Raw genomic sequence first — 25,577 nt, 5'->3', positions numbered from 1 at the left:
TACAAAATATATGTAATCCATTCCTCCATCCATTTTCAACACCGCTTCTCCTGGTTAGGGTCGCGGGGCACTGGAGCCTATCCCAGCTGACTTCGGGTGAAAGGCAGACTACACCCTGAACTGGTCGCCAGTCAGTCGCAGGGCACATATAGACACGGACAACCATTCGCACTCACATTCACACCGTCACTGAGTGGGAACTGAACCCACGCTGCCTGCACCAAAGTCAGGGGAGAGTACCACTACACCATTGGTGACTAAATATTTAAACCAAATAATGTTATTTTTTTCAACTAAAAAAAAGAATATAAAAATATCTAAATACCAATACATTTTTGTATGAAATTATACTATATTATTGTAAAAACTGTCGTCTCAAGTGCACACTTAGGGAAATTGGAATGAAATCTGAGTTGAATTGAGCCATCAGAATTTGAATCAAGGTTGGATCAAGAAGAAGAAGAAAAAGATCAATAATAAATAATGCACATGATTAAAATGTCTTATTTTTTTCTTATTGCAGTGGGAGTTGGAGGCTTGATCTTATTATTTTCTTGGCACTAAATAAATGAAATCTTAACGTATTTTATTTATTTTATATTTGTTTATTTTTTTTTCTACTAATTAAAAAAATCAACAAATGCTGGTGTTTTAGATTATTTGTTTAATTTTTGTATTTATTTGTATTATTTATTTCTATGATTATTTTTGTTTTTATTTCTATTTGGTGAAAAATCCTAGTTCAAGTGTACAAGTGAATCCCCACAAATGTAGTTAGTTGAATCTAACAAGTAAAAATAACGTGCCCTTAAAATTTATTTTTATGTGTATTAAACACAAAACCCCTTAGAGACAAGCCTATTCATCAGGGAGTGCTACTTTGTTGTGTAATATTCCTGTTGAATTAAAAGATAAAAGTGGTGAAATACTCTTATCGACACAAATCAAAACCATGTCCATTGAGGTCAGAAATAAAACTGTCAGAGATAAATTACGTGATGATGTTTCAAGGGCGTGGTGGCAGATGACTTAACTTTTAACTAAATGATGGCGGAGATTTCATGAAAATCAACATCATTCCTGTGACAAATGTTGAGCAGGTGGGCCTGGAATACCTCACCCAACTAACAAGAAAAATCCTAAAAATATCACCGCCAAGCTGCGCACAAATGACAACGCGAGCAAATGTCCGCTCGTGATGGATTACGTCCTCGGCTGTGATTACTATTTAATCGTTATTTTGTGCGCTTTGGAGTGAAGCCAGAGATTGCTCATGTGTCAGTGTTATCGTTTGCAAAGCTAGTCTAAACATGGCTACGCACTCCTTTACGTTTGTGCAGGTGTGTTAATGTTAGCGCAGTAAATCTGCCGCCATGATGTTAGCACTATTTGTCCCACTCACTTCAACTCCTCGAAGGGGAAAAAGGGACATAATTTGATATTGTTTTTTGTTGTTGTTGTGTCTTTTTTTATGATTTGGATTGGCCAAGCATTGCTCGTAAACTTCACCGTGCATTTTTGTAAATATTTTATCATATCTTTTCATGGGGCAAGACACTGACATAAAATGAAATTTTGCTACAATTTAAATTCATCAGTGTGCACTATATTATCTCCCCAAAATATAACTCAACAAACAGCCATTATAGGTAATGTCTCAACTGCTGGCAACAAATGTGAGTATACCCTTTAGTGAGAATGTCTAAACTGAGCACAAAGTGTCAATATTTTGTGTAAGTGTAGGTCTGTTGATTATTAGGTGCGTTGGCAGGTTGATCAGTGAGTCAAAAGGAAGGCAGGTTGTTCAATAGGTAGGGTGGTGTCAGTAGGTTGGTTGATAAGTAGGTAGGGAGGTAAGAGGGTAGTAAAGGTGGTAGGTAGGAAGGAAGGTTAGGAGGGGCATAAAGGTGGTACGTAGGTAGGTAGATCGGTAGGTTAGGAGGGTAGTAAGTCGGTTGGTCGGTAGGTTGGAAGGTAAGCAACGAGCTGGATAAGTACCTGTAAGTAGGTAGGTATGTACTGCAGCAGGAGGGATGGCGGGAGATAATCTTTCAGTAAAGACACAATACAGACAAATAAATAAGATATATATATATATATACACACACACACGAAACTGATAATACAAGTTCTAATTTGAAAACTTTGTGTGTGTGCGTGCGCACCATGGCCTCGTGGTCCCACTAAGAATGGAGATGATGTAAACAGGCTCGGTCGTTCCCACGTCTCTGTTTACACTGGCAGATCCCAGAGCTGCACCGGCACGCTGCTGGATTGACTCACACGCCGTCCGTCTTTGTCTCTCTCTCTCTCTCTCACACACACGCACACACACACACGTACTCTTTTAATATGGCAGCAATGTACACATGCATATTCATTAGGGAAACGGTGTACAGGGAATCCCCATTTCCAAAGATGCGTTCCAGACCCACTTGCAATTGGTGAAAATCTGCGATATAAAGACACCATATCAATGAGACAATGTCCAATTGATGGACTTTTTGTTTATTCTCACAAATATCTGCATGCATTGCTTTGTAAGTGCTCACATCTGCGTGTTCACTTTCTACGTGGTATGATCGAATGAAAAAAATGAGCATTGTCGCCCCTGTAAACCTTCATAATAAACATCTTGGGTCATCTCAACAACACGCTTGTGCAGCCTGAATGCGAATTATAAAGATAGATTTCTCTTCACTACACTCATTCATGAGGCCCAATTCTCTCATTGATAACACAAACATTCCCACTGGCTTGTAAACAGTATCCCAACTCTCCTCTTTATGTTAGCCTCTCCAGAACCTGTTTCAGAGCAGATGTTCCTCTCCTCCCCCCCCCTCTTACATGTCGCTAAATCGCCGCGTTTTAAACGTCAAGCGCAGCGTAAACACGGAACGGAACACAGCACATTGTTTTCTGCCAATGGCGTCAACACCAGCCGGGTTAAGTGTAATATTGGCTTGGCTGGATGGATGTGGACATTCATTCGAGAAACCTTTGTAAACACAATAACTCACTTGCACTTTGTTTTATTAAGAGACAACAACAACCATTGTACTACTTTGTAAAATAGATATATTTTACACATTTCATTGGACTTGGATCAGATACACACTGCATTGTATGTATGTATATATATATATATATATATATATACATATTTTTTTAATAACTATTATTGCAAACCTGAAGCACCAAACCTGTTCCAAAACGTTCTATTTTAATGTAAATGACATGCAAATTTATTTATTTATTTATTTTTGTATAAGCTATTATTATATTTATTATTGCTCTCGTGTACAGTAATGTTTCGTTATTGTTTGACGTCATATGTAAATTACTTGTTTAAGTAATCTTTAAGTCGAGAATGTTTTGCGCTTTTATTCTGGGGTTGAAACCAGAAGCTCCTTTGTTAGCTTTTATTTTGTAAACTAAACACGGAAAGAGTTTTGCTCGGTGGCGCAGTCATTTGTATTTTATTTTTTTCGCCCTAACCTGCGGAGGGAATAAACAACCCGGTTGACGGGCTCCTAAATGTCGGCGTCTCCCGCATTGACAAGCGGATGAGGTATATCCAAACAATTCCAAGACAATATTTCACGTGAATACATCCATTAATCACGGAGTGGAAAATCCTCAGTGACACCATTCTGAACGCGGCTAGACTGTTAGCTCGAGATGCTAATAACTTTTCATTCATACTGTCCTTCTTTGTTGCTAGATAGTCATCGCTCCTGTGGTTTCATTCGTTCGTTCCAATAGTATTTTTTTTTGTAACAACGCTACGGTAATTCGTATCAGAATTGTTCAGTCGCGGTGAATGAATACACAACAGGCAACAATAAGATAGTATCACACAAGCCTAGCCTAGCCTAGCCTAGCCTAGTTTAGCTTCCAAGCTAGCCAAAACACCAAGCTGATCTTTGACGTAAACTTGCGCGTAATGCACGATTTTGTCCCAAGTCAACTATTACGTTTATTTATCAAAGTCTCTGTCGTGATTATTCGAAGGGGAGGGTCGCGATAGCAGCCCATGAGAATTCCCACAAAGCCAAACATTGAAGTGTAACACAGTCTTTGTGTTTGGGTGCTGAGGAGACGAAACGCTTTTTTCGAAAATGGACCTGTAATGTGCACGCTCGCCAACTTTAATACAGTTTACGTTGAGGTTTGGACCAAAGGGACGACTCATGCATGTGGCGCTGCCCGGCTAGGAAGTGGCTTCGCATCGGGAGAAATTTAAATACGATAAAATATAATCATCTACATGTCAAGGTAAGTTGGTATATTGTAACTAATTAGGTAAATTGGGAACTAAGGCCTGGTACACGCAAGAAATTTTCCAAAAGAAGCGTGCTTTCGCAAACATGACAATGCACCGTCGCAAAGAAACTCAAGCAGAAACTCTCCAAAAACTAACAAGTTTTAATGGATGTAAGAATTGTGAAGCACTTTTTAAATAAGGGGTTCTATGTCAAAATGTATTCCCCCTCAAAAATACTGTTAATCATTGGAAGCTTTGTTCAAAAGTATTAGTTATAGTCAAACAGTTTATGCCTTGAAAAGTATACTGACTGCAATAAGAAGAATATAATTTGCATCATAATTTTAAACGCAGTGTAGATTAGTTACAAGGTAGATGGATGGGCATTGGGTGTGTTAGTAGATTGGTAGGCCTGGTACACACCCCAAACATAAAAGGGCTGTTTTTGCCCCCTTCCTGACAAACACCAGACTATTTTGTCTTTAAGATTATCCTGTGATCTGGGGTTTGTTAAGAGGGAATTTTCCCCGATATTAAGGTCGGAAGTGAGTCGTGCTGACAATCTTAAATATTCAATATTTACGAACAACAATCTTCTCGGTTGTTTAGTTTTACTTCCACTCCCGAAAATATAATTTTTTTGTTAGTTTCAGATTATATGTGACATTAATGGTGGAAAAATAAAGAACGCTAAAGAACAGCCTTGTTTTATCTCCAGCCTTGAATCTGCACAACAGGCGCTTAACATCATGATGATGGTGGACGAGTGAGGATCGATCCCAGTGTGGTCCTCTCTGTGCAACACACATATACACACACACACACACACACACACACTTCCTCCATGGATTCAAGCAATGATGACACCCTGGATATCATTGTCACCAATGTGGTGGCGACATTCAGGACCAGGTGCCACCTAAACCTGCGCACCATCGCCCTGGAGGGAACCAACGTCATCTACAAGCCGGAGGTGGGGGTAAGGATGTTTGTGATTAAAATGCTAATACGACATTCCTGACATGCATAATTTTTAGGTTACATCAGCATGAATACATGGTCACGTGACATAGATTTTTCCCCCATTCAAATAGTCATTGTTTTTCATTTGATTGTTTTACAGACACCTATGGCCTTGAAATGTTTGTCATGCTGTAGGAACAAAACTGAGGACCCCTGTAATTATATACTAGTGGTGTTTAAGAAAGCTCTATATTATCTATATTTTTACATAAAACTTTACAGAAATGTCTCAATTACAAGCCATTACAGTAGAATTCTGGTGGCATTCCACTAAACACGCTACTCAGTCCACAGAATTTACATTAGCAATTTTCCAAAAAGGGTCAAGTGAGAAACTGGAAATGTTGCCACGCAAAGGCCACACGAACATGCTAACCTCATTTGTTCCCTATTAATTGAATGTACTTACAGTATATAAAGGATTCAATTATATTGTTGTAAAAAGCCCGTACTTGTAATCTGGTGTTGTTATAATTAGAAAAAATGGTAAACAAAAGTAGGTGGCACGGTGGGCGACTGGTTATCACGTCTGCCTCACAGTTCTGAGGACGCGGGTTCAAATCTGGCCTCGCCTGTGTGGAGTTTGCCTGTTCTCCCCTTGCCTGTGTGGGTTTCCTCCGGGTGTTCCGGTTTCCTCCCACATTCCAAAAACATGCATGGTAGGTTAATGGAAGACTCTAAATTACCCCTAGGTGTGAATGTGAGTGCGAATGCTTGTTTGTTTATAAGTGCCCTGTGATTGGCTGGCGACCAGTTCAGGGTGTACCCCGGCTCCCACCCAGAGCCAGCTGGGATAGGCTCCAGCACGCCTGCGACCCTAGTGTGAGAAGCAGTACGGAAAATGGATGGATGGATGGTAAACAAAGGTAAAAGGGGCCTTTCTATATTTTTAAAGTGTGCTGAGATTTTAACCAACAACCGTTAACTCATTATCCCCTTCCAGTTGGGACAACTCTATTTTGTTCAGCTCTGCTTTACATTAATGTAAAGATTGCCTGGCATTACAGTAGCAAACTAGCGGCGTTTCCCAAGGCTCAATGCGAGGCTACCTTTACTACTGCATAGGTTAGTGATGGACTGCATTAACAAGTGTATCGTAAAACTATTTCATATAGTGTTATGCAATAGCGGGGGGGGAAAAAAACAACCTTTTTGTGTTTCAGAAAGTCCTCATGAAGCTTCGTAAGCCCAAGATAACTGCTTCCATCTGGTCCTCAGGAAAAATTATCTGCACCGGAGCTACAAGGTAGAAACGATTGGTCACATCATCTTCATTTTAAAGCAGAAAGTGCTCAGAATTGCATTTAAAAATAGATTTTATGCTAAGTATTTTGCTGATCAGCAATGAAGTCTCCTTCCGAAGAATAGGTTTAAAAATAAGCTTCCTTTGAGCATGCTAATACAAGTTATAATAAAAATAATGCATACCACTTATAGCCCTTTTCAAGGCACTCAATTATACGTTTATAACACTGTTGTTGTTTTTATTTATAATTTCTCCCTTATTTGAGCTATACAAAAGGCAGTGTTTGTAACACCTCTCAGTATGATGTAGTGCAGTTGTACTTTACTGCAAACCACAACCACAATTGTAATATTATGAGAATTGATTCATTAGTGTATGATACTACTGTGTATTAGAAGGACACAGCTTAATCCCTTCCTGCTATATTTTGTCTTTCAGCGAGGACGAAGCGAAGCAGGGTGCTCGCAGGTTGGCACGCTGTCTGCAGAAAATCGGCTTCAAGGTGGGAACCATCACCTTTACCACTTACTTAACTCTGTATCAGTGTTCATACGAAAATATCACCATCCACTTTAATGAGTAAATGCCTCTCCTAAAATAAATACCGTTATTCCCTTTAGAAAGGGTAAAAATAACTGTCATGAGGTGGCTGTAACTATTTACGGTAATTGAACTTCATTTAAACACATCTTTAATGCATTGCCAACATTTCCACACACAAACGAACAAGACGTTTAACAGACAAATCTGCGAAATAACAGGACTGCGATGGGTGAACAGCGATATTGCGGGGAGGATCACTATATTTTATATTGAAATCGCCTCAGTGTGTGTCCTTTGTTGTATCCAGGTGAGGTTTTCAGCCTTCAAGGTGGTGAACGTGCTGGCTGTGTGCTCCATGCCCTTTGCCATCCACCTGGTGGACTTCACCAAGAAGAACCGGCCCATTGCCAGGTGGGTTTGAATCACATGACCATGCTTTTCATCTCTTAAACATAGTGTATGAATCTTTCAATGGTTCCCTCCACCAAACCTTTTAATATATAGACCAAGTGGGACCTCTAGTGGCAAGAGCTGCGCAGGAATTTGCGTTAGTCTCTTTCACAAAAACAATCACACAAAATTGTGAAATTTGTTATGAAAAGTAATTTGAGCGTTTATTCAATATTCCGAATCTTCAGATTTAGGGCAATATACGAGTACACTGTTTTCAATGTAAGACAACTCGGCACACTGATAGAAAAACTTACCTTCCACCATTGTATGATTTTTCTGCATTCTTATAGCATTGTAAAAGACATTTTAAAATGTGAGAACAGTTAGGGATTTTAGCGAGAAAAATTAGACTGCTAAGCCACAGAGCGGTACCTGAAAACATAAACAAAGGTTTGCAGCCGTATGACATTCCAAATACATGGTGGAGAAGTGATCTCGATCTACCTCCTTTGTGTATGGCCGATATTGTCACTTATCTCATATGTGGTGTGAGTGCTTAGTCCCTCCACTTTCGGGCAGTTCAAATATTACAAGTCATTAGCCTTTTACATGCAGTTTACCTACGGGTGGGTGCATGGCCTTTACATGATGAAGCTGGCAATCCCAACACCATCATTCGGACTCTGGTACGTGGAGCAAAAGCGAGTAGCATGCGTGTTTGCTTTTTAACAGTCTGTTTTAAAAGTTCAGTTAAGCTATGTAAACAAGCACACATATTAATATAATTACTAATGTACTGTATATAACATCATATTTCAACATAAACTGTTAGACCTTGTAATGAGCATCTGTGTGGCACAACTAAAGGAAAGAAAACAAATGTGATAATGTGAAGTTATGTACCCATAACACAGCAATGTTTTACCATACTTAAAATTGGTCTGACAAAATTTGAAATTAACAGAAATACAGACACTGACAAGACACGTGCGAGTAGTTGACAAAAGACCCGTAGCTTTAAATATGGACGATATGTCCATGTTGCACTGCATTGTGATGACATGTTCCCAAACCCTATATCCTGCATATCGAATAAATGCTCAATGGACTGATAAATGTCCTGGTTCAATTAGAATTGGTATTTAAACAGACTTCTTTATCATGCCTGTCACATTTTGGCATCATGTGATCAAAACAACACTTAACAATTGATCAACAGTACCTCATAATTGCAGGACTTCAAACAGGATCTTCCAAAGGGAAGTTTAATCTTAGAGGGTCATCAACAGGTTGTTACAGAGATACCAAGAGACTGGACGATTCAGCGAGGCATAGAAGTGGACGCCCTTTTTGGAGGGGTGATTTATGACGTTCAGCTCCTTGTTACAGAACAGCAGGATGTGCAAAATGTACTAAAACAGAACATTAGGACGTGCATTAAAAAGTCCGAATGTCAAATTATTTTCCCTAGCAGAGGTTATAGTACATTTTAGGTTTATCCTGAAATTTCACTCCAGAGCCCAATATCCCTAAGTTTTTGTGAGTGGTGTAATTCAAAATGTTGCGTGTCAGTTACGAGCCGGAGCTCCACCCCGCGGCCACCTACAGGATCAAAACCATCAAGGCCACCATCCAGGTTTTCTCCACGGGCAGCCTCACAGTGACAGGTACCTTACACACACACAAACACTTATGACACACCTCAGTGGGGAACAAGCTCAGAAATCAAGTATTTAGGTCACATTGTGTACATAATCATGATCCCTTGAGGAATTCTTGCATGGGATTGACTCCTAATCCACCTCTGTGGTACTGATTTGTTGCTTTCTCACCGTGCCCTGGGCCCCCACCAGGACCAAACGTACAGAACGTGGCCACGGCTGTGGAGCAGGTGTACCCGCTACTCTTTGAGTGCAAGAAGCCGCTCTGCAAGTGAGGAACACTTGAAATTCAGCATGGTTCTGCATAGACAGACGTAAACTGACACAAACACGAACCGGTTGTTGTGGACTCGCTGCTGTTTTAGAAAAAAAAAAGTTCAAACTCGTCTCATCCCATCAGAACAAGCAACCAGAATACCGACAATGGCACTGAAGCTCATTTTCTCCGTCCACGGATAAATACAAACCTCTTCATTTCTCATGTTCAGCTATTCACTTGACAGGCATTACATACACTAAATTGCTAATTTCTTGTAAATTTCTACACTCGCTGTAAATTGTAAATATTTCATTTATTATTATATTTTTTTTTATTCCAGCATTGGCCCTGTGTGTGTGTGTATAGGACAAAATCTTTAGGATGTCTTAGTGTAGGTTGAGATGGTTTTAACTGCGGCAAACTTCAAATATGAGCTCTGTTTTGGTTAAGTGGTGCTGATGTGACGGGTAAGACATTCTTAATATTTATGCTCATGCGAATACCCCAACTCACTCTGGTTTTACCCATATTACTCTTAATTCCAGTCAACGTCGTACAATCCTTTTAAACAGGATCCGAGCTCAGAGCTGTCGAGTGTGACACTCTGGTTGTGTCGGCTCTGCGATGTTTTTCCACCACTGAAAGATGTGACTCTTTTGTAATTTATATAAAAATAAAGATGTAATAATTAAAGCTGCTGCTCTGTGTGTATGTGTGCGTTTGAGAATGTGAGCATTATGATCTGGTAATCCAGTGTTAAAAAACAAATTTAATACTCAAGAGGCCAACACAAGTCAGTCTTTTAAAGCAACAGATAATCACCAAAAGTTTTAAAGGGGACATAAAGTTACAAACATTTTGAATATGTGTACAATAAATTTAACCATAACCGTTATGTAACCCGTTATAGCTTAATGTTGCATAGAGTGAACTGAATGTTATTTCAGTGGCATTTTCGGTCTCATCAAGTGGTCACAGGATGTTTGGGGGCATCTCTCTGGACACACTGCTCGTCTCCTGATGTTGGACCTTCTTGCACAGGCTGATTTCAAAATGCTTCCTGGGTAGATGGAGGACAAAAACAGATGAGGTTTTATAGCTAGTAGCTAAGGAATCCTGGCGCAACTCACTTTTTAGCCAGTTCTTTTGAGATTTCCTCCAGCGTGCGTCCTCTTGTCTTGGGCACGCGGAGCATGACAAACACCAGAAGTACAAAGCTCATTGCGGCGTACAGGAACATCATGTTGGGAACGCCAATCCTCTCTGGAAAACAAAACAAAACACGTTTTTATGTAAGCTCCCCTGCAATGTGTTTTGCTCTCCTTGGGCTAGTACACAAATGTATATTAGATAGAGCCGCACCATCTAATCCAATGTAAATTACAGCTGTATGGAACATTCTTTTTACAAAGTGATGATTTAGAGGTATTCATGTTATTATCATGGTATAGAACAACACAGTCATTCTGTACTGAGATTTATTTATAGCGAAAGTAACAAATATATTACAAACATTGGTAAAAGTTTCATAATGGCTTTCTAAGTATTACAAATTTATTTTTGTTTCTAATTTACTAAAGTGTATCTTCCATCCAATATTCCAATTTTAGTATTTGAAAACTCTTAAGTCCCCCTGGTTAAGTCCTGGCAGCAGTTATTTTTTGGGGGGCGGGGGGCTGCAGATTTTGTCAAACCCCCAGAGAAGACAGCTGACGTTTTTTGGCTAGCGCGATTTAGCGACCAGTTTTCCCTCTGGAAAATGATGTTGCCCAAAACGCTGTTTTTGTTTTGTTTTTTGTTTTGTTTAAAATGGCTTACTTGAACCATGATCCCTCGCCGCATCGTGGCCGTGGTCTGTTTTGCACAGAAATTTTTTTGTTTTGCCGTAAAATTCACGCTGTCTGGGAACATCGGCTTCTCATAAACCAGCTAGTTAACAGTAGCTGGCTAGTTCTTGTCAATCATCTGCCATGATTTATTGAATAAATCTTGCATAGCTTTATCTAATTAATCTGGCGCTGTCACAGTCTGGTAAGAATTATCCCAGCATCTCCTCACGGTCATGGGATGCCTCGTAAAACACCCACTGCAGCTCTTGTCAGAATAAAATAATAAAATAAAATACACTTGCTGGTATTTTGGCCCATTCCTCCATGCAGATCTCCTCAAGAGAAGTGATGTTTTGGGGCTGACGCTGGGCAACACAGACTTTCAACTCCCTCCAAAGATTTTCTATGGGGTTGAGATCTGGAGACTGGCTAGGCAACTCCAGGACCTTGAAATGCTTCTTACGAAGCCACTCCCTCGTTGCCCGGACGGTGTGTTTGGGATCATTTTCATGCGGAAAGACCCAGCCACGTTTCATCTTCAATGCCCTTGCTGATGGAAATGGTTTTCACTCAAAATCTCACAATACATGGCCCGTTTACACAGATCAGTCGTCCTGGTCCCTTTGCAGAAAAACAACCCAAAGCATTATGTTTCCAACCCCATGCTTCATAGTAGGTATGGTGTTCTTTGGATGCAACTCGGCATTCTTTCTCCTCCAAACACGATAAATTGAGTTTATACCAAAAAGTTCTATTTTGGTTTCATCTGACCATATGGCATTCTCCCAATCCTCTTCTGGATCATCCAAATGCTCTCTAGCAAACTTCAGACGGGCCTGGACATGTACTGGCCTAAGCAGGGGGACATGTCTGGCACTGCGGGATTTGAGTCTCTGGCAGCATGGTGTGTTACTGATGGTAGCCTTTGTTACTTTGGACCCAGCTCTCTGTAGGTCATTCACTAGGTTGCCCCGTGTGGTTCTGGGATTTTTGGTCACCGTTCTTGTGATCATTTTGACCCCACGGGGTGAGATCTTGCGTGGAGCCCCAAATGGAGGGAGATTATCAGTGGTCTTGTATGTCTTTCATTTTCTAATAATTGCTCTCACAGTTGATTTCTTCACACCAAGCTGCTTACCTACTGCACATTTGGCCTTCCCAGACTGGTGCAGGTCTACAATTTTGTTTCTGGTGTCCTTTGACAGCTCTTTGGTCTTGGCCATAGTGGAGTTTGGAGTGTGACTGTTTGAGGTTATGGACAGGTGTCTTTTATACTGATAACGTGTTCAAACAGGTGCCCTTAATTCAGGTAACGAGTGGAGGACAGATGAGCCTCTTAAAGAAGAAGTTACAGGTCTGTGAGAGCCAGAAATCTTGCTTGATTGTAGGTGACCAAATACTTATTTTCCACCATAATTTGCTAATAAATTCTTTAAAAATCAGACAATGTGATTTTCTGGATTATTTTTTTCCCTCATTTTGTTTCTCATAGGTGAGGTATACCTATGATGAAAATGACAGGCCTCTCTCATCTTTTTAAGTGGGAGCACAATTGGTGGCTGACTACTTTTTTGTCTCACTGTATAGTATATTTGTAACTTAGAAATTGTAACTATTGAATCTCTTAAGTGACTGTAGCTATTGTTGTGGTCTGCGCTGAATAAACATTTAAATGGAGTTGTTACATGTGAATTTAATATTTAAATTCTATCTAAAATAAGAAATATTTGCAAGCGCACACATTTAACCAGACTGAACCCCCTTCTCTGCGCTGAGTCATTTGTTTGTTTAGCACAGCGTGTACTGTGTTTGGACATTGTGACTGCCAGTATGTGACAGTGGTATTAGATGATGAGGTGTGGAGAATACCAGGAGAGAATGTGAGAGCGTAAACACACCCGTCATGGTGAGAAAAGTCATGGAGATGAGTAGGTTGGTGGCCCAGTTGACGGCCGACACCACCGACACGGCTCGCCCGCGAATGCCCATGGGGAAGATCTCGCTCAGTACCACGTACACCACTGGAAAGCCAAAAAATAACACACAAATACAACGTGTGTGAAGTTATTAATAGTGGCAGTTGATTATCTAAGATTATTGTACTTGTTTGTTGAGCGCATGTGCACTTTGTCCCTCACCGTACAGTGCAACAAATACTTCATCTCAGTGGTTCTTGAACTGTGGTCCGCGAGCCATAGCTTAGGGCAGTGATTCCCAACCAGTGTGCCGGGGCACATTAGTGTGCCGTGAGCGCTCTTCAGGTGTGCCTTGGGAATTTATGAAATGTTATCTAATTGCTCAAAAAATTATTTATTTACAAGAAATAGTGTATCTTTGTTCATCTATTAATGCCAGTGAGGCATAGTGACAGACAGAGCAAATACATGCTCTTCTATTAGATGGCAGGAAGTATATACAGTAATTAATGCATCCACTTTTTGTGAAATTTTTGTTAGTTGGTGTGCCGTGAGATTTTTCAATTGTAAAATATGTACCTTGGCTCCATAAAGGTTGAAAATCACTGGCTAAGGGTTCTGCAAAATTACTTGTATGATTTACATCGTATGCACACTCATAGCTGACAACGAGGTGCTCTATAGTGGCCATGCCAGCCGGAAACCAATCAATTATTTTTTTTTATTCCCCACGGGAACAAATTAAAATTTTAAGTCAAGATATGGGGACTAGCGCACCAATAAAACAGACATACTAAACCAATTACAGTGGTACCTTGACTTAAGGGTGCATTAATTTTTCATTTTATAAGCTGTCGTCGCTTTTTTGTTTTTCCCTTTGTCTTGCGAGCCAAAATTTTAGGTGCTGGCTTTAGCTATGTCACCACTAGATGGCGCCATCGGACCTCACAACATACACCCACCATCACGTGTCTCACAATTTGAGATACGAGTCAACTGAGTGACGGAACGAATTAATGAGTAGCGATTTTCAAATATGCGGTGTAACATTGTTGTCCTATTTATATAAAAAAAAAAATTTTTTTTTAAATCAGAATTGTGTGCTTTACAGAATGAACATATATATAAACATACAAACAAACTTGTATTTTAAAAATCAAATTCTTGAAAATAATTTTATCCTTAGTTAAACTGACTTAACACATTCACTGCCATTGACGGCTCCAGAAGTCAATATCCATGTTAACTGGGAAGGCTGGCAGTGATATTACAAATATATTTAAAAAAAAAAAAAAAAAAAAAAAAGACTTTATTCTCATAAAATTAAAAAGTTTTTCCTCCAAAAAATATACATTTGTTAAGGTGCTAAGACTCTCAAAATGAGGTAACTTCTTACTTCCTATGGCATTTAAGGGTACACGATATTTATGCTTAATTGGCTTCAGGATTACAAAGAGGGTACCAAAAAGGGCACTCAAAAAGTTTGAGAACCGCTTCATTATCGCACTTTTTGTGGCTAATTAGGGCTTTAGAGGTAATCGGCGCTGCTTACTTGGCCCCAGGCCTATGGAGAAGGCGGCCACAAACACAAGCAAGCTGATGAGTGACGCCCACTTGAGCGAGGAAGACTTATCGTCCACGGGCCCACTTCGCAGCAACCTGTTGTCATCGTCTGTCCACCAGACGGGGGCGCTTGTGATAAACATTTGGGTCTCATTCTCCGTTCTGTTGTGATCCCATGTGACAATGGTATGGTTGGGTGCCGGGTGGCTGACACACAGGCTGGTTAGCTGCGTCTGACTCTGCAGGGTCAGTGCGCCCAGAGCCGCCAGCGACATCCCCATGGCCACGGCGCCAACACACAGAAAGCTTTTAGGCCCCACGCGATCCACCAGCAGCACGGCCGGGACCGTGCCCACCACCTTGACCACGCCGAAGCCGGTGGATGCCAGGGTGGCAGCGTCATCGCTGTGGAAGCCGACGCCGCGCAGCAGGGGCGAAGCGTAGGACAGGATGTTGGGCTGCCCCGTGGCCTGTTGGAGGAACACGAGCACCATGCCCGTCAGGAGACGCGATCGCAGGTTGGACTTGGCGCTGAAGAGCTCCACAAAGCTGTGCTCTGACTCCTCCTTGAGCCCAATCTGGATATCCCTGAGTTCCACTTCCACTTGTTCTTTCGCGCCACCCCTCATACGCGCCAGAACCTCCCTGGCCAGCTCCAGCTCACCCCGCGCCACCAGGAACCTCGGACTGGGCGGGAGGAACACGAGGGCGCCCATCTGGAGCAGTGCTGGAGGGATGACCAGTCCGAACGTGTACACCCAGCCGTCGGGTAGCGTGGCGAAAGCGTAGCTGCAGCTGAAGCCCAGCATGACGCCCACCACCAGCATCAGCTCGTACAGCGTCACCAGCAGGCCACGCCTCTCCCGCGGCGAGATCTCTGCAATGTACAGGCACGCCGCTGTACCCGAAAGCGAGGTGCCCATGCCCACCACGATGCGGCCCAACGCCAACGCCGCCAGCGAGGCCTTAGCCATGAGGAGCATGGTGCCGCCGATCACCAGGCCGGCGCTCAGGAGCAGGGAGCAGCGGCGGCCGTAGCGGTCCAGGATGGGACCGCCGGCCAGGCAAATTAGCAGCGCGCCCAGGAGCCGGGAGCTGACCAGCAGCTCCTGCTCGCGGCACGACAGCGACAGGACACCGCGCAGCTGCAGCAGCACCCCCGACGTCAGGCCCATCTCGTAGCCCAGCATGAGGCCACTCAAGGATGCTGCCATGGCTGCTGCCACCACCAGCCAGCTACAGCCTGGGGGAAGAAACACTTCTTTGAGTACCACTCGTTGTTCCCACACAGCAGAGAGAATATATGCCTGTGAGCATTGTTATATGCTCTGTTTGTATGTGTTGCTGCTACATGTGTGCTAAGTAGCAGTTGGATGAAGGTTTATCATTTCTATATGCTAATTTCCGTTATCTCAACTATGATGTTTCACATTATGTGTTAGCATTAGGCTAGCGGACCTTCACTATACGAAATCGGAGCTGTCAAATGTTACATATAGTCCGTATTTTGTAACAGAACTCACCGAACACTGACTTGTTACACTCGCAACAATAATTCTTCCGAATATTTTAAAAAAATTAAAATAAAATCTCTGACATTAATTGCTGTGTTGGGCCACCATGATGCTTCAGATGCTGGCCAGTAAAAATGTCATACATTAGAAATAAAGCCCATTGTTTAAAAAAATAAATAAGCACTTACACATTAAACCGTCACCCAACTTTCAGCTGTTCGGGTATTATCGGGGAATGCTTGGTGCTGCAGGGAGGGCCATTTTGCACCGGCCCACCTACCTACCAACGAGCGATGGTTGGCTAGCTAATGTGGCTAAACACGACGAAGAAAGTATGCTTTGCATCTGGTGTCAACGCAGCATACGTTACTTGTCATCGCCTCAATGACAGCGGATAAGCTCCACCTCTGACAAGTATCGTTATCACGAAGGTAGGACAAGGGTTAATTATCAGGAGAAAGATATACAGACAAAAGTATATTTAATAAATAGTTACAATATAAGAAAGGATAACCTATATTAGTCCAACAATGTGGAAATTTGCATAATTTAAGCAGCAATAGTGGATACAGGAAATACAATGCAATGTCATTTTCTATCAGCCAAAGCCTTGGTGCTACCTTACAGAAAGAGCACCGAAAAACCAGCTAACAAGGTCAGTTTTTCATTGTGATATAAAAAACAACGCTAAAACAAATGTCAGCTAACGTAAACAAGATGAAAGTTTGTTACGTAGTGGGATCACACTACTAATACTGCACTCGTCATAATCTGTGACACAATTTTTTAATTGGATTGTGCACAATTAGTAAATAGGACTCTTTCTAGCTTATTATTTCATTTGAACTTCCAAAGTTGAATACCACCTTAGGTCATACCATTCAAAATATGACTGGAATTTTTCGTGGGCAAAAATATGCTTCAAGTTGCACAAAACTTCAGAGATCGAATCACCTTTTTTGGGGGATTGTTGCTTTTTGACATATACTTTTTTTTCCAGTTGTTGCAATTACCTAATTCAGCAACAACAACAAAATGGTCAGTTCACAACTTAATAAAAGGTATGGGAACACAACGTTTTGATAGCATAAAGGTCGAGACGACATGAGATAGCTCTTAACCATTCACTGCCAGCCCTCCCAGTTAACATGGATATTTGTCTTAAACAACTTGTTTTTTTTTCCTTAGTACGAGCAATATAAGTTACTGTGCTCCATCCATCCATCCATTTTCTGAGACGCTTCTCCTCACTAGGGTCGATAGCTATCCCAGCTATCATCGGGCAGGAGGCGGGGTACACCCTGAACTGGTTGCCAGCCAATCGCAGGGCACATACAAACAAACAACCATTCACACTCACATTCACACCTACGGGCAATTTAGAGTGTTCAATTAACATGCATGTTTTTTTTTGGGATGTGGGAGGAAACCGGAGTGCCCGGAGAAAACCCACGCAGGCACGGGGAGAACATGCAAACTCCACACAGGCGGGGCCGGGGATTGAACCCCGCACCTCAGAACTGTGAGGCTGACGCTCTAACCTGTCGGCCACCGTGTCGCCAAGTTACTGTGATAAAACAGAAATTATTTTCTGCAATTCTTGTTGTTTGTGAAAAGCACCTTTGTACATAATTACATTTAAGTCTGTTAACTTAAGTGTTGGAGTTTAATCAGTTGTTCTATTACATCTGCCTCACAGTTCTGGGGACCGGGGTTCAAATCCTGACCCCGCCTGTGTGGAGTTTGCATGTTCTCCCCGTGCCTGGGTGGGTTTTCTCCGGGCACTCCGGTTTCCTCCCACATCCCAAAAACATGCGTGGTCGGTTGATTGAAGACTCTAAAGTAGTGTTCAGATGTGTTTTTAGGCTTTCCCCGACATTTCCAGCAGAAGCCTTAAGGGTTTTCCCCCAAAGCATGATGCTACCACCACCATGCTTCACAGTCAGTCTGGTGTTGCTTTTTTAAAAATTTTTTTTTTTTTATGATGAGCAGTGTTGTTGGAACTGAGTCCCCCTTTGATCTATTATTATTATTATTTCTCTGTATGTAACTTTTGTTTGTTTCCACCGAGGCTGTGAACGTTTTAAGTAGAGCACATTTTGTGTTGTCAGTCAGAGGCTTTAAGTCATGCTTGAGCACGCAAGTATGTACTTCGATTGGACTTTAAACACTGCAGAGTTTAACTCGCACCCTTGGTTGGAAGAGTGAGGGTACTTGTATTTGTTTTGTTTTTCAAGTTCTTTAAAGTGTACAGGCATGGGTCCAGCTCATGCATACATTTGTATTTAAGAGATTTTATGGAGTATTTTAATCCTGTTCAATGGTCAATTTTGTGTCGAAATCATATATTTATATCATATGACTTTGTATAGTGGAAAATCCTGAGTAATAAAAACGTAGAGAGGGGGTTTTACCGTAATTGATGGCTTTCAGTATGGATCGGATTCTAATGGAATGTATTGCTCCAATTGTTTAGTTTCATGGTGCCAAATAAACAAAAGACAAATTTTTTTTGCACCTATCTGGTTTGTCCATGTGGGCCAAGGGCTGCTAAAGTTGTATTTGTGCCAAGCATGTCTTTTGAAATTAAGGCCAAAATGTTCAACCTTGGTTTTATTGGACGATAACACCCCCCCCCCCCCCCCCCCCAAACATGTGGGAAAATATGGAACTCGGGGGGGGCAGGAAAAGCCTACTAGAACATCTTAACTTTATTTGGGGTTAGTCGATTTTTACTTCTCCTCTTAAATATCATCTTTTTTTTTTTAACTTGAGTTGTACAAGTTATAGCTCTAACTAACAGTAGAAAACGTTTTGAAATCATGTATCTCTCTTATTTTTTAATATCACAAAACCCTGGCATCTAAATAGTGTATAGACTTTTACTAGTCACTGTAAGTACAGAGTGTGAGTACCTTTGTGAACAACATTCCAGGACCATTTGCCTTCTGACATGCTCTTAAAAGTGCTGACTGAGCAATAAAGAAAGGCCACAGGGTAAACAAGAAGCATTATGCTGTTGCAATCTAATTTCTCGACTTGTGCAAATAGGTCATGAAGAACCTCATCGTAAATTCCAGTGATGGATTTTTCCCTGTCGCTATTTAGTAGTGATGCATCGTGACCAGTTTTAAACTGCCTCCTTTTCATTGTAATTGATTTGTTGCTTTTATTACACAATGTAGAGAAACACAGCTGTGAACTGCGGGATCCTCAAAGGTCATTTTATGTGCATGTACAGTATGTGCATGGTTTTCATTGAAAAAAAAAACACATCACATTTGTTGGTACTGTACTCACGCTAGTGACAATCTATGAATTAGAGCCATTACCACATTTAGCTATACATAAAATATGTTAGTATAGAAAATATTATTTTGGTAGCCTCATTGAGCTACACATTGTTTCTAATACTACAATAATAATACAATAATAAAATAATAATAATTAATATTAACATTATATAAATTAACATTAAGCAAACTAAGAGTATTAAAAACAATTACAAATCAATGAAAAAGATCCAATATGTTGGTTCCATTACCTAGCATTACATCATTATATGTTTTATATATAATAATGTAATTTTAAAAAATCCTTTTATATCATTTTTTAAAAATAGTGTAAAAATAAATAATAGCTACATTATACAGTAGCTCTATGAAAATAATAAATAATCCTAAAAATAAATATTCAACTTGGTTTTCAAATAAATAGTTATGAACAAATAAGAAATGTTATGGTATGTAATCCAAATATCAATAAAAATAAATAAATAACAATTAATTAAATATATGTTGGTAATATTTTCATTATTGTTTATAATAGGGGTGCACCAGAGATTCGGTCACCAAAAAATATTTAGCCAAAACTGGCCTCAAAGTGCATTTTCAGTTTTGGGCCGAAATACTTTTGCCACCGAAAGAAAATGGCCGAAACAGAATATTGTGATGCAAAAACCACGGCCAGCACACGGTTGTGGACACTACACTTTTGAGGAAAAAAATTAATAAAAAAGGCGCATCCACATTGTACAGTCCCTCCCTGCTTTCTGCTGTTCAGGTACGATAGGGGAGTGCTTGGCGCACGCTATTTTGTGCCACCCCAGCTGCCTGCAAGCTACGACTGGCTAGCTAACGCGGCTAAACACTATGCCGAGCTGCAGAGGTGAAAACTGGCTTCGTGTCCAGTGTCAAAGCAGCATAAAGTCACTAATTATTGCTTCCACGGCTTACACCTCTGGCAAGTATCGTTATCACAAAGCCACGCTTAATTACCAAGCTATCGTGACGTAGTAGCAAAGCACCGGAATACTTTGTGATTGGATGATACAGTACACTTGTCATGAAGGTTTGGCTGGAAGGTTTCTTCATTGTAGCGGAGAGTAACCAACTTTGAACAGCAAAACAGCAGGGAATTAATGTGTCTATGGAGAAAATAATACACAGCTACACGGGACGCTGTCTTGAAACCCGAAATGAATTAGTACGTCACCTGATAAATATATACTGTACTATTGTCAGATCCAATCAATCAGTTATGTTATTTGTTTGTTTGCAATTTTGCCTTTTGAGATCTAGTCGAACCTTATTATTCTTTTGTATTACTTTTGTTGGTCACCTTATTTAGCTATAAATATATATATATTTAAAAAAAACGCTCTCAGTATGCTGAGTTTTTACTTCTTCCCACTCCTTTTCAAATATATGTAGTTTAACAACTTGTATTTTGTCTAGTTTGTTTTGATCTCACTGTTTACATGTTCAAAATGAAATCAATCAGTCAATCAATGCACTGCATCTTCAACGCGTGCAAACAACCTCAATCAATATTGCGCATAATTAACAGATGAGCTGAAATGCGTGTGTTAAATAAGTAGTGTTTTCTCAAAGGGTGCAGCAAGATACATAAAAGTGAGCATTTAATAGATAATTTTCGCAGAAGACTGTCATCAGTGTGGAATTTGTTTCTTTTCTTCTCCCCCGCCCATTTGAGGACTCAGAGTGAGCAGAACATTGTGCTATGCTGTGTAGTACCTGGACCCGGGGCGGGTTTGTGGGCCCGGGTGACATCGCGGGACAGGTTGCCTGGGGGCTCACTGGACATCATCTTGGTTAGGCTGTCGGAGTCCATCTGTGAGCACTTAGCAGCTGGCCTACCACATTTACACATCCCCAATCATGAAAAAGACAAGGGTTGATTTCTCGCTGTACTTGTGTGACAGTTCATGTTAAAAAAGGATATACACACAGAATATTGTGTTCGGTGACACATAAGCGCCGAAAGAGTAGGCTCTCTTCTTTAACCAGAAAAAAGGTTTGTGTCTAGCTTTTTCTGCTAAATGGGTTGTTTTCACCAAAAACACTAGTTTCTGAGCAAAAAGCTTTTTGTGAAACGAAACATGTCAAGCGGAACAGTGAATTTGACGCTAATATTTTCTTCTGTTGTGATACCTCAAACTATAAAACAACAAAAACAAGACTGAGAAAAGGCTTTTGATGACAATCATTTATTCACAGATAGACAACTATGAAACGCGCTATGAGCGGCCCTGACTCACCGAACGTCAAGTGGCTTTATTTACGCGGTGTTCACCATTTCCTCCTTGAACCGCGTCATCTTTTCTCATAATCCCAACACACACTTTTCTCTACCTACCGCAACATTGTTTATAACACACATATCTTCTGTTTGTGAGGTGCCGAAACTTGTCTGACTTCCAATGTGTTGGGATTTCTCGCTCCCTCATAATTGACAAGACAAGCCGAGATTCACTTCACTGCCTAAACTTTACAATTTTTTTTCTACAGTGGTACCTTGTCTTATGGGCTTTTTTTAAGACAAAATTTGAGTTAGTTAACTTCAACACACAAATAATATAAAAGTTACAGTAAGTTAATTACAATTCTACTACAATTTATTTTCATTTTCATTTGTTACTATACAATAAAATGCTATGTTTCTTTATTTAACCCATGAAAAAAAAAATTTGTTGAGGGGGGGGGGGGGGGGCTGGAACAGATTAATGGTATTTCAATTCATCTCAAATGCGAAAATTCATATGATCTTACAAGTAAATTGGTTTAGGCGCTTGGTCACAGAAGTAATTCAAGTTGTGAGTCAAGACTTCTACTATTTCTGTGATTTCCTATATGGATTATTTTTTTTCAAATTATTTATTGCTGTTTTTGTTGTTGATTACTTTTTGTTGTTTTTACTTGGAAAACAGCCCACATTTGGCAATACTCTTTTTCATTGGACAGTGATGGAAAAAACGTTTAGAGCACAACTTTTATTTTGATGTTTCACAGGGGTTGACTTCTTTTTATGCAATTACAAATGTTTTAAAAAATGAGTGTGCATGAGGTTTGAGACTTTTATTCTTTTCACGTCTTAATATTGACAACCTTTATCTGATTTTTACTCTTGTGTGACAGTTTAAAATGTTAAATTTTAACCATCTAGGGAGGAAAATTATTAACAAAATGTTTTGGGTGAGTTTTTATGAGGGGGGGAAACGAACATTTGGAGAGAATTGCTTTTAATTATACAGCAATAAAATAGAAAACAAACAATTCACTCAGTTCAGGATATACCCCCCCCCCCCCCCCAAAAAAATATTGTTTTTAATAATAATGCCTGGGTCGCCTCCTGACGTCACGTCGTGACGTACTGTGGGTCGTTCTATTCCAAACGCTTCAACAAGTGACGACGACAGTTGCCACTAACTTTACAAATAACTTTGAAAAAGGCCAAAAGCGGTGGAGGTGTACGCTACCTGCTCGTTGGCTCGTTTAGAGTCTTCTTTGTCGCCCCATTCGCTTTCTTCAACCTTTTTTTTTCTCCACTTATTCCTGCGGCCGTGCTTGTTTTGGCGAAGCTAGCCTCTGTAGCCACGCCCACTTTTGGCTGAGAACACCAATAGGAAGCGCGTGTGCACCCAAGCAACGCCCCTGCTAGGTTGCTATTGGTCCAAATCGATTGAACAGTAAAACCTTTGGTACATTCTGAGAAAGTATCAGAATATGGCCACCGGACAGTTAATGAGGAGCAATGTTTTGTATGGAACGTGACTTTTGGAAGCTATTCATATCGGAAATGGTCATTAAAAAATAAATGTTCATCATGAAAAATACAATGTCATGTGTAGCAAAACTAATCCAGATGAGATATACAAGCACGAGGCCTCTCAAGACCGCCATTGGCCCCCCACCCTGCAGTTGTCTCGTTACTTCCAAGAGAAGTATTTCTGTGCCGGGTTCATGTTTAGAGAACCCAGCCATTCGATTCCCACTGCGAGCGTCTTATGCAATGCACACACACACACACACACACACACACACACACACACACACACACAAAGGGCGTCCAGCTTGGTCAGCAAATGTTCTCGACATAAAGTAATCATTTATTCATCATCATATCTGCCTGTTTCTTATCTGACGTTTTTATTGCAGGAAGCGTATTAGCCAGCAGTCCAAAGGTCACCGCTAATTTTCATGTACAAACTGGAACTTCTTTTTAAATGGAAGGTTCCCCCACATTTGCACAGTGCATGCGAGGGTTTTGAGTTGCGCAATGAAGGTTAGCGGCTTTTCGTTATTGCAGAGTAAATGTGTGCAGATCAGATATTAGTTCATTTACTGTAGAACGATGCGATCCGAAAACGATTCAGTGGCTTGAAATTGATTCGGTAACTTTTTAGCCAAAGATTCAACCAGTGTGACTGTGGAATAAATACCTGCATACTAAACAGTGCAGGTGAAATTTACAAGATTCCTGTTGTTTCTCGTACGGGGATCAGGTAAAATTAATGATGGTCATTAAATATAAGGATTTTCCTGATGCGCTTCTATTTCTTTGCATTGCTTTGACAACAAAACAAAATAATAATAATTTGGCCTGCTGGTTCCGCAATCACGCACTGCAATCAAAACTGCTGAAAGGATTGTCGGTACCCCCCTACCCACCATTGAGGACTTGCACGCTGCCAGAACTAAGACAAGGGCGTGCAAAATCCTCTCGGACCGTCTGCACCCCGGTCACCGGCTCTTCCAGCTCCTTCCCTCAGGTAGGCGCTACCGATCAACGCAAACTAGAACTAGTAGACATTCCAACAGCTTCTTCCCTCTTGCGATCAACTTCTTAAACACCTAACCTATAATTCCATTACAACAAGCTGGAAATTTTTTGGCTTGAGTTCGTTGTCACATTTCTGTGGGGCCAATTATGTATTACTTGTGCACTCACTGTAGTTGTCTCGCCATGCTGCACTATTTGCATATACTGGCCACTCATGCCAGAGTAGCATCTGCTCCATTTGCACACTGATTGAGGAGTATCTGTAACATTTGCACAACCGACATTGTCCCAGACGATCGCACTACTCGTCACTTTAAACCGCATTCACTCCTTGAAGTCTCAGCGCCCTTTGCACAATGGTCATTGCACCGGACTATTGCAATATTAGTCGTTCGAACTGCTCTAAGTGCTAGAGGACTCTGCATCTTTTTGCACAATTGTTTTTTGTCAATGTCTTTATGTCTCCTAAGTGTTCTGTAAATTGACTGTCTGTTGTACTAGAGCGGCTCCAACTCCCGGAGACAAATTCCTTGTGTGTTTTGGACATACTTGGCAAATAAAGATGATTCTGATTCTGATAAATGTATACCCAACATCTACCGCCGTCTAAGTTTGTCTATATGTGCCCTGCGATTGGCTAACCATCTCAGGGCGTACCCCTCCTCTTGCCCCAAGTCGGCGGCAGCACACCTGCAACCCTAGTGAGGATAGCCAGTTCCCAAAATGGATGGATGTTGTTGTTGTTGTTGTTGTTTTTAGCAAAATCTTTAAATGTTAAATACAAGCATAGACAGCAACTCCAACAAAACATTGTTTTAAAAACCATGACATAATATTAATAACTACAAATATATTAACAAACTATTAATAATAACTATTCATTAATATATGTGTGTACATGATGTACTATTGTGATTGTAAAAAATCAAGAAAACAGTAACACCTTGTGGAATATCTATTGCGCCACATTCTCGTTGACGTGCATTTTAACCAAAGCACTGAAGTAGAAAATAAATATTGGTAGAGTAGAAAATAAATATTGGTAGAGGATGTTTTAGCTGTGTTGAATATTTCACTCGTGTTATGCAACGTTACAAACAGTTGATTCAGCACAGTAGTACGCTTCTTCCAGTAACCACAATGATAAGCACATTGTTCTATCGATACCTCTCTGAAAGTATCAATCAACAGTAGGCCTTGTTATCTTCGGAAAGACAGTAGTACCTGTCACTAGATTGATGCCAGGCTTGGCCGACAGATGGAAATGTAGGACCATCAAAA

At 40.7% G+C, this 25,577-nt stretch overlaps 2 protein-coding genes across 4 annotated transcripts; one reads left to right on the top strand and one right to left on the bottom strand.

Annotated features, from left to right (window-relative positions):
- The first annotated feature begins 3,460 nt into the window (after nt 1-3,460).
- Nucleotides 3,461-10,065, top strand: tbpl1 (TBP-like 1). 3 transcript variants are annotated; one of them, XM_061705036.1, is made up of 8 exons: nt 3,461-3,571; nt 4,161-4,278; nt 4,986-5,246; nt 6,454-6,536; nt 6,975-7,038; nt 7,387-7,490; nt 9,045-9,139; nt 9,326-10,065. In XM_061705036.1, exons 3-8 carry the CDS (start codon nt 5,112-5,114, stop codon nt 9,406-9,408), a joined length of 564 nt encoding a protein of 187 aa, XP_061561020.1. In that variant the 5' UTR covers nt 3,461-3,571; nt 4,161-4,278; nt 4,986-5,111; the 3' UTR covers nt 9,409-10,065. The 3 variants fall into 3 exon arrangements, with proteins under 3 accessions (XP_061561020.1, XP_061561021.1, XP_061561019.1); XM_061705037.1 differs by lacking the exon at nt 4,161-4,278 and having other exon boundaries at nt 4,986-5,240; XM_061705035.1 differs by lacking the exon at nt 4,161-4,278.
- An 89-nt stretch (nt 10,066-10,154) lies between these two features.
- slc2a12 (solute carrier family 2 member 12) lies at nt 10,155-23,077 on the bottom strand. The gene is made up of 6 exons (XM_061704496.1): nt 22,993-23,077; nt 21,251-21,369; nt 14,690-15,943; nt 13,120-13,242; nt 10,523-10,655; nt 10,155-10,452 (listed from the first exon to the last, which is right to left on the bottom strand). Exons 2-6 carry the CDS (start codon nt 21,345-21,347, stop codon nt 10,365-10,367), a joined length of 1,695 nt encoding a protein of 564 aa, XP_061560480.1. The 5' UTR covers nt 21,348-21,369; nt 22,993-23,077; the 3' UTR covers nt 10,155-10,364.
- Nucleotides 23,078-25,577: the final 2,500 nt, after the last annotated feature.

This window comes from Phycodurus eques, chromosome 18 (genome assembly GCF_024500275.1).
Source record: "Phycodurus eques isolate BA_2022a chromosome 18, UOR_Pequ_1.1, whole genome shotgun sequence".
NCBI lineage: Eukaryota > Metazoa > Chordata > Actinopteri > Syngnathiformes > Syngnathidae > Phycodurus > Phycodurus eques.
Note: the sequence above shows the minus strand (reverse complement) of the source record. Positions and strands in the feature narration are given on the sequence as shown.

What these genes read in the sequence shown, in the direction of transcription:
- tbpl1 (XM_061705035.1), top strand. Translation starts at nt 5,112, where the DNA reads ATGGATTCAAGCAATGATGACACCCTGGATATCATTGTCACCAATGTG. An exon ending in ATCTGCACCGGAGCTACAAG is followed by an intron (nt 6,537 to 6,974) that starts GTAGAAACGATT and finishes TTTGTCTTTCAG; the next exon opens with CGAGGACGAAGCGAAGCAGG. An exon ending in AAGAACCGGCCCATTGCCAG is followed by an intron (nt 7,491 to 9,044) that starts GTGGGTTTGAAT and finishes GTTGCGTGTCAG; the next exon opens with TTACGAGCCGGAGCTCCACC.
- slc2a12 (XM_061704496.1), bottom strand. Translation starts at nt 21,347, where the DNA reads ATGGACTCCGACAGCCTAACCAAGATGATGTCCAGTGAGCCCCCAGGC. An exon ending in CTCCATAGGCCTGGGGCCAA is followed by an intron (nt 13,243 to 14,689) that starts GTAAGCAGCGCC and finishes TTGGCTTTCCAG; the next exon opens with TGGTGTACGTGGTACTGAGC. An exon ending in TCAAAAGAACTGGCTAAAAA is followed by an intron (nt 10,453 to 10,522) that starts GTGAGTTGCGCC and finishes CCATCTACCCAG; the next exon opens with GAAGCATTTTGAAATCAGCC.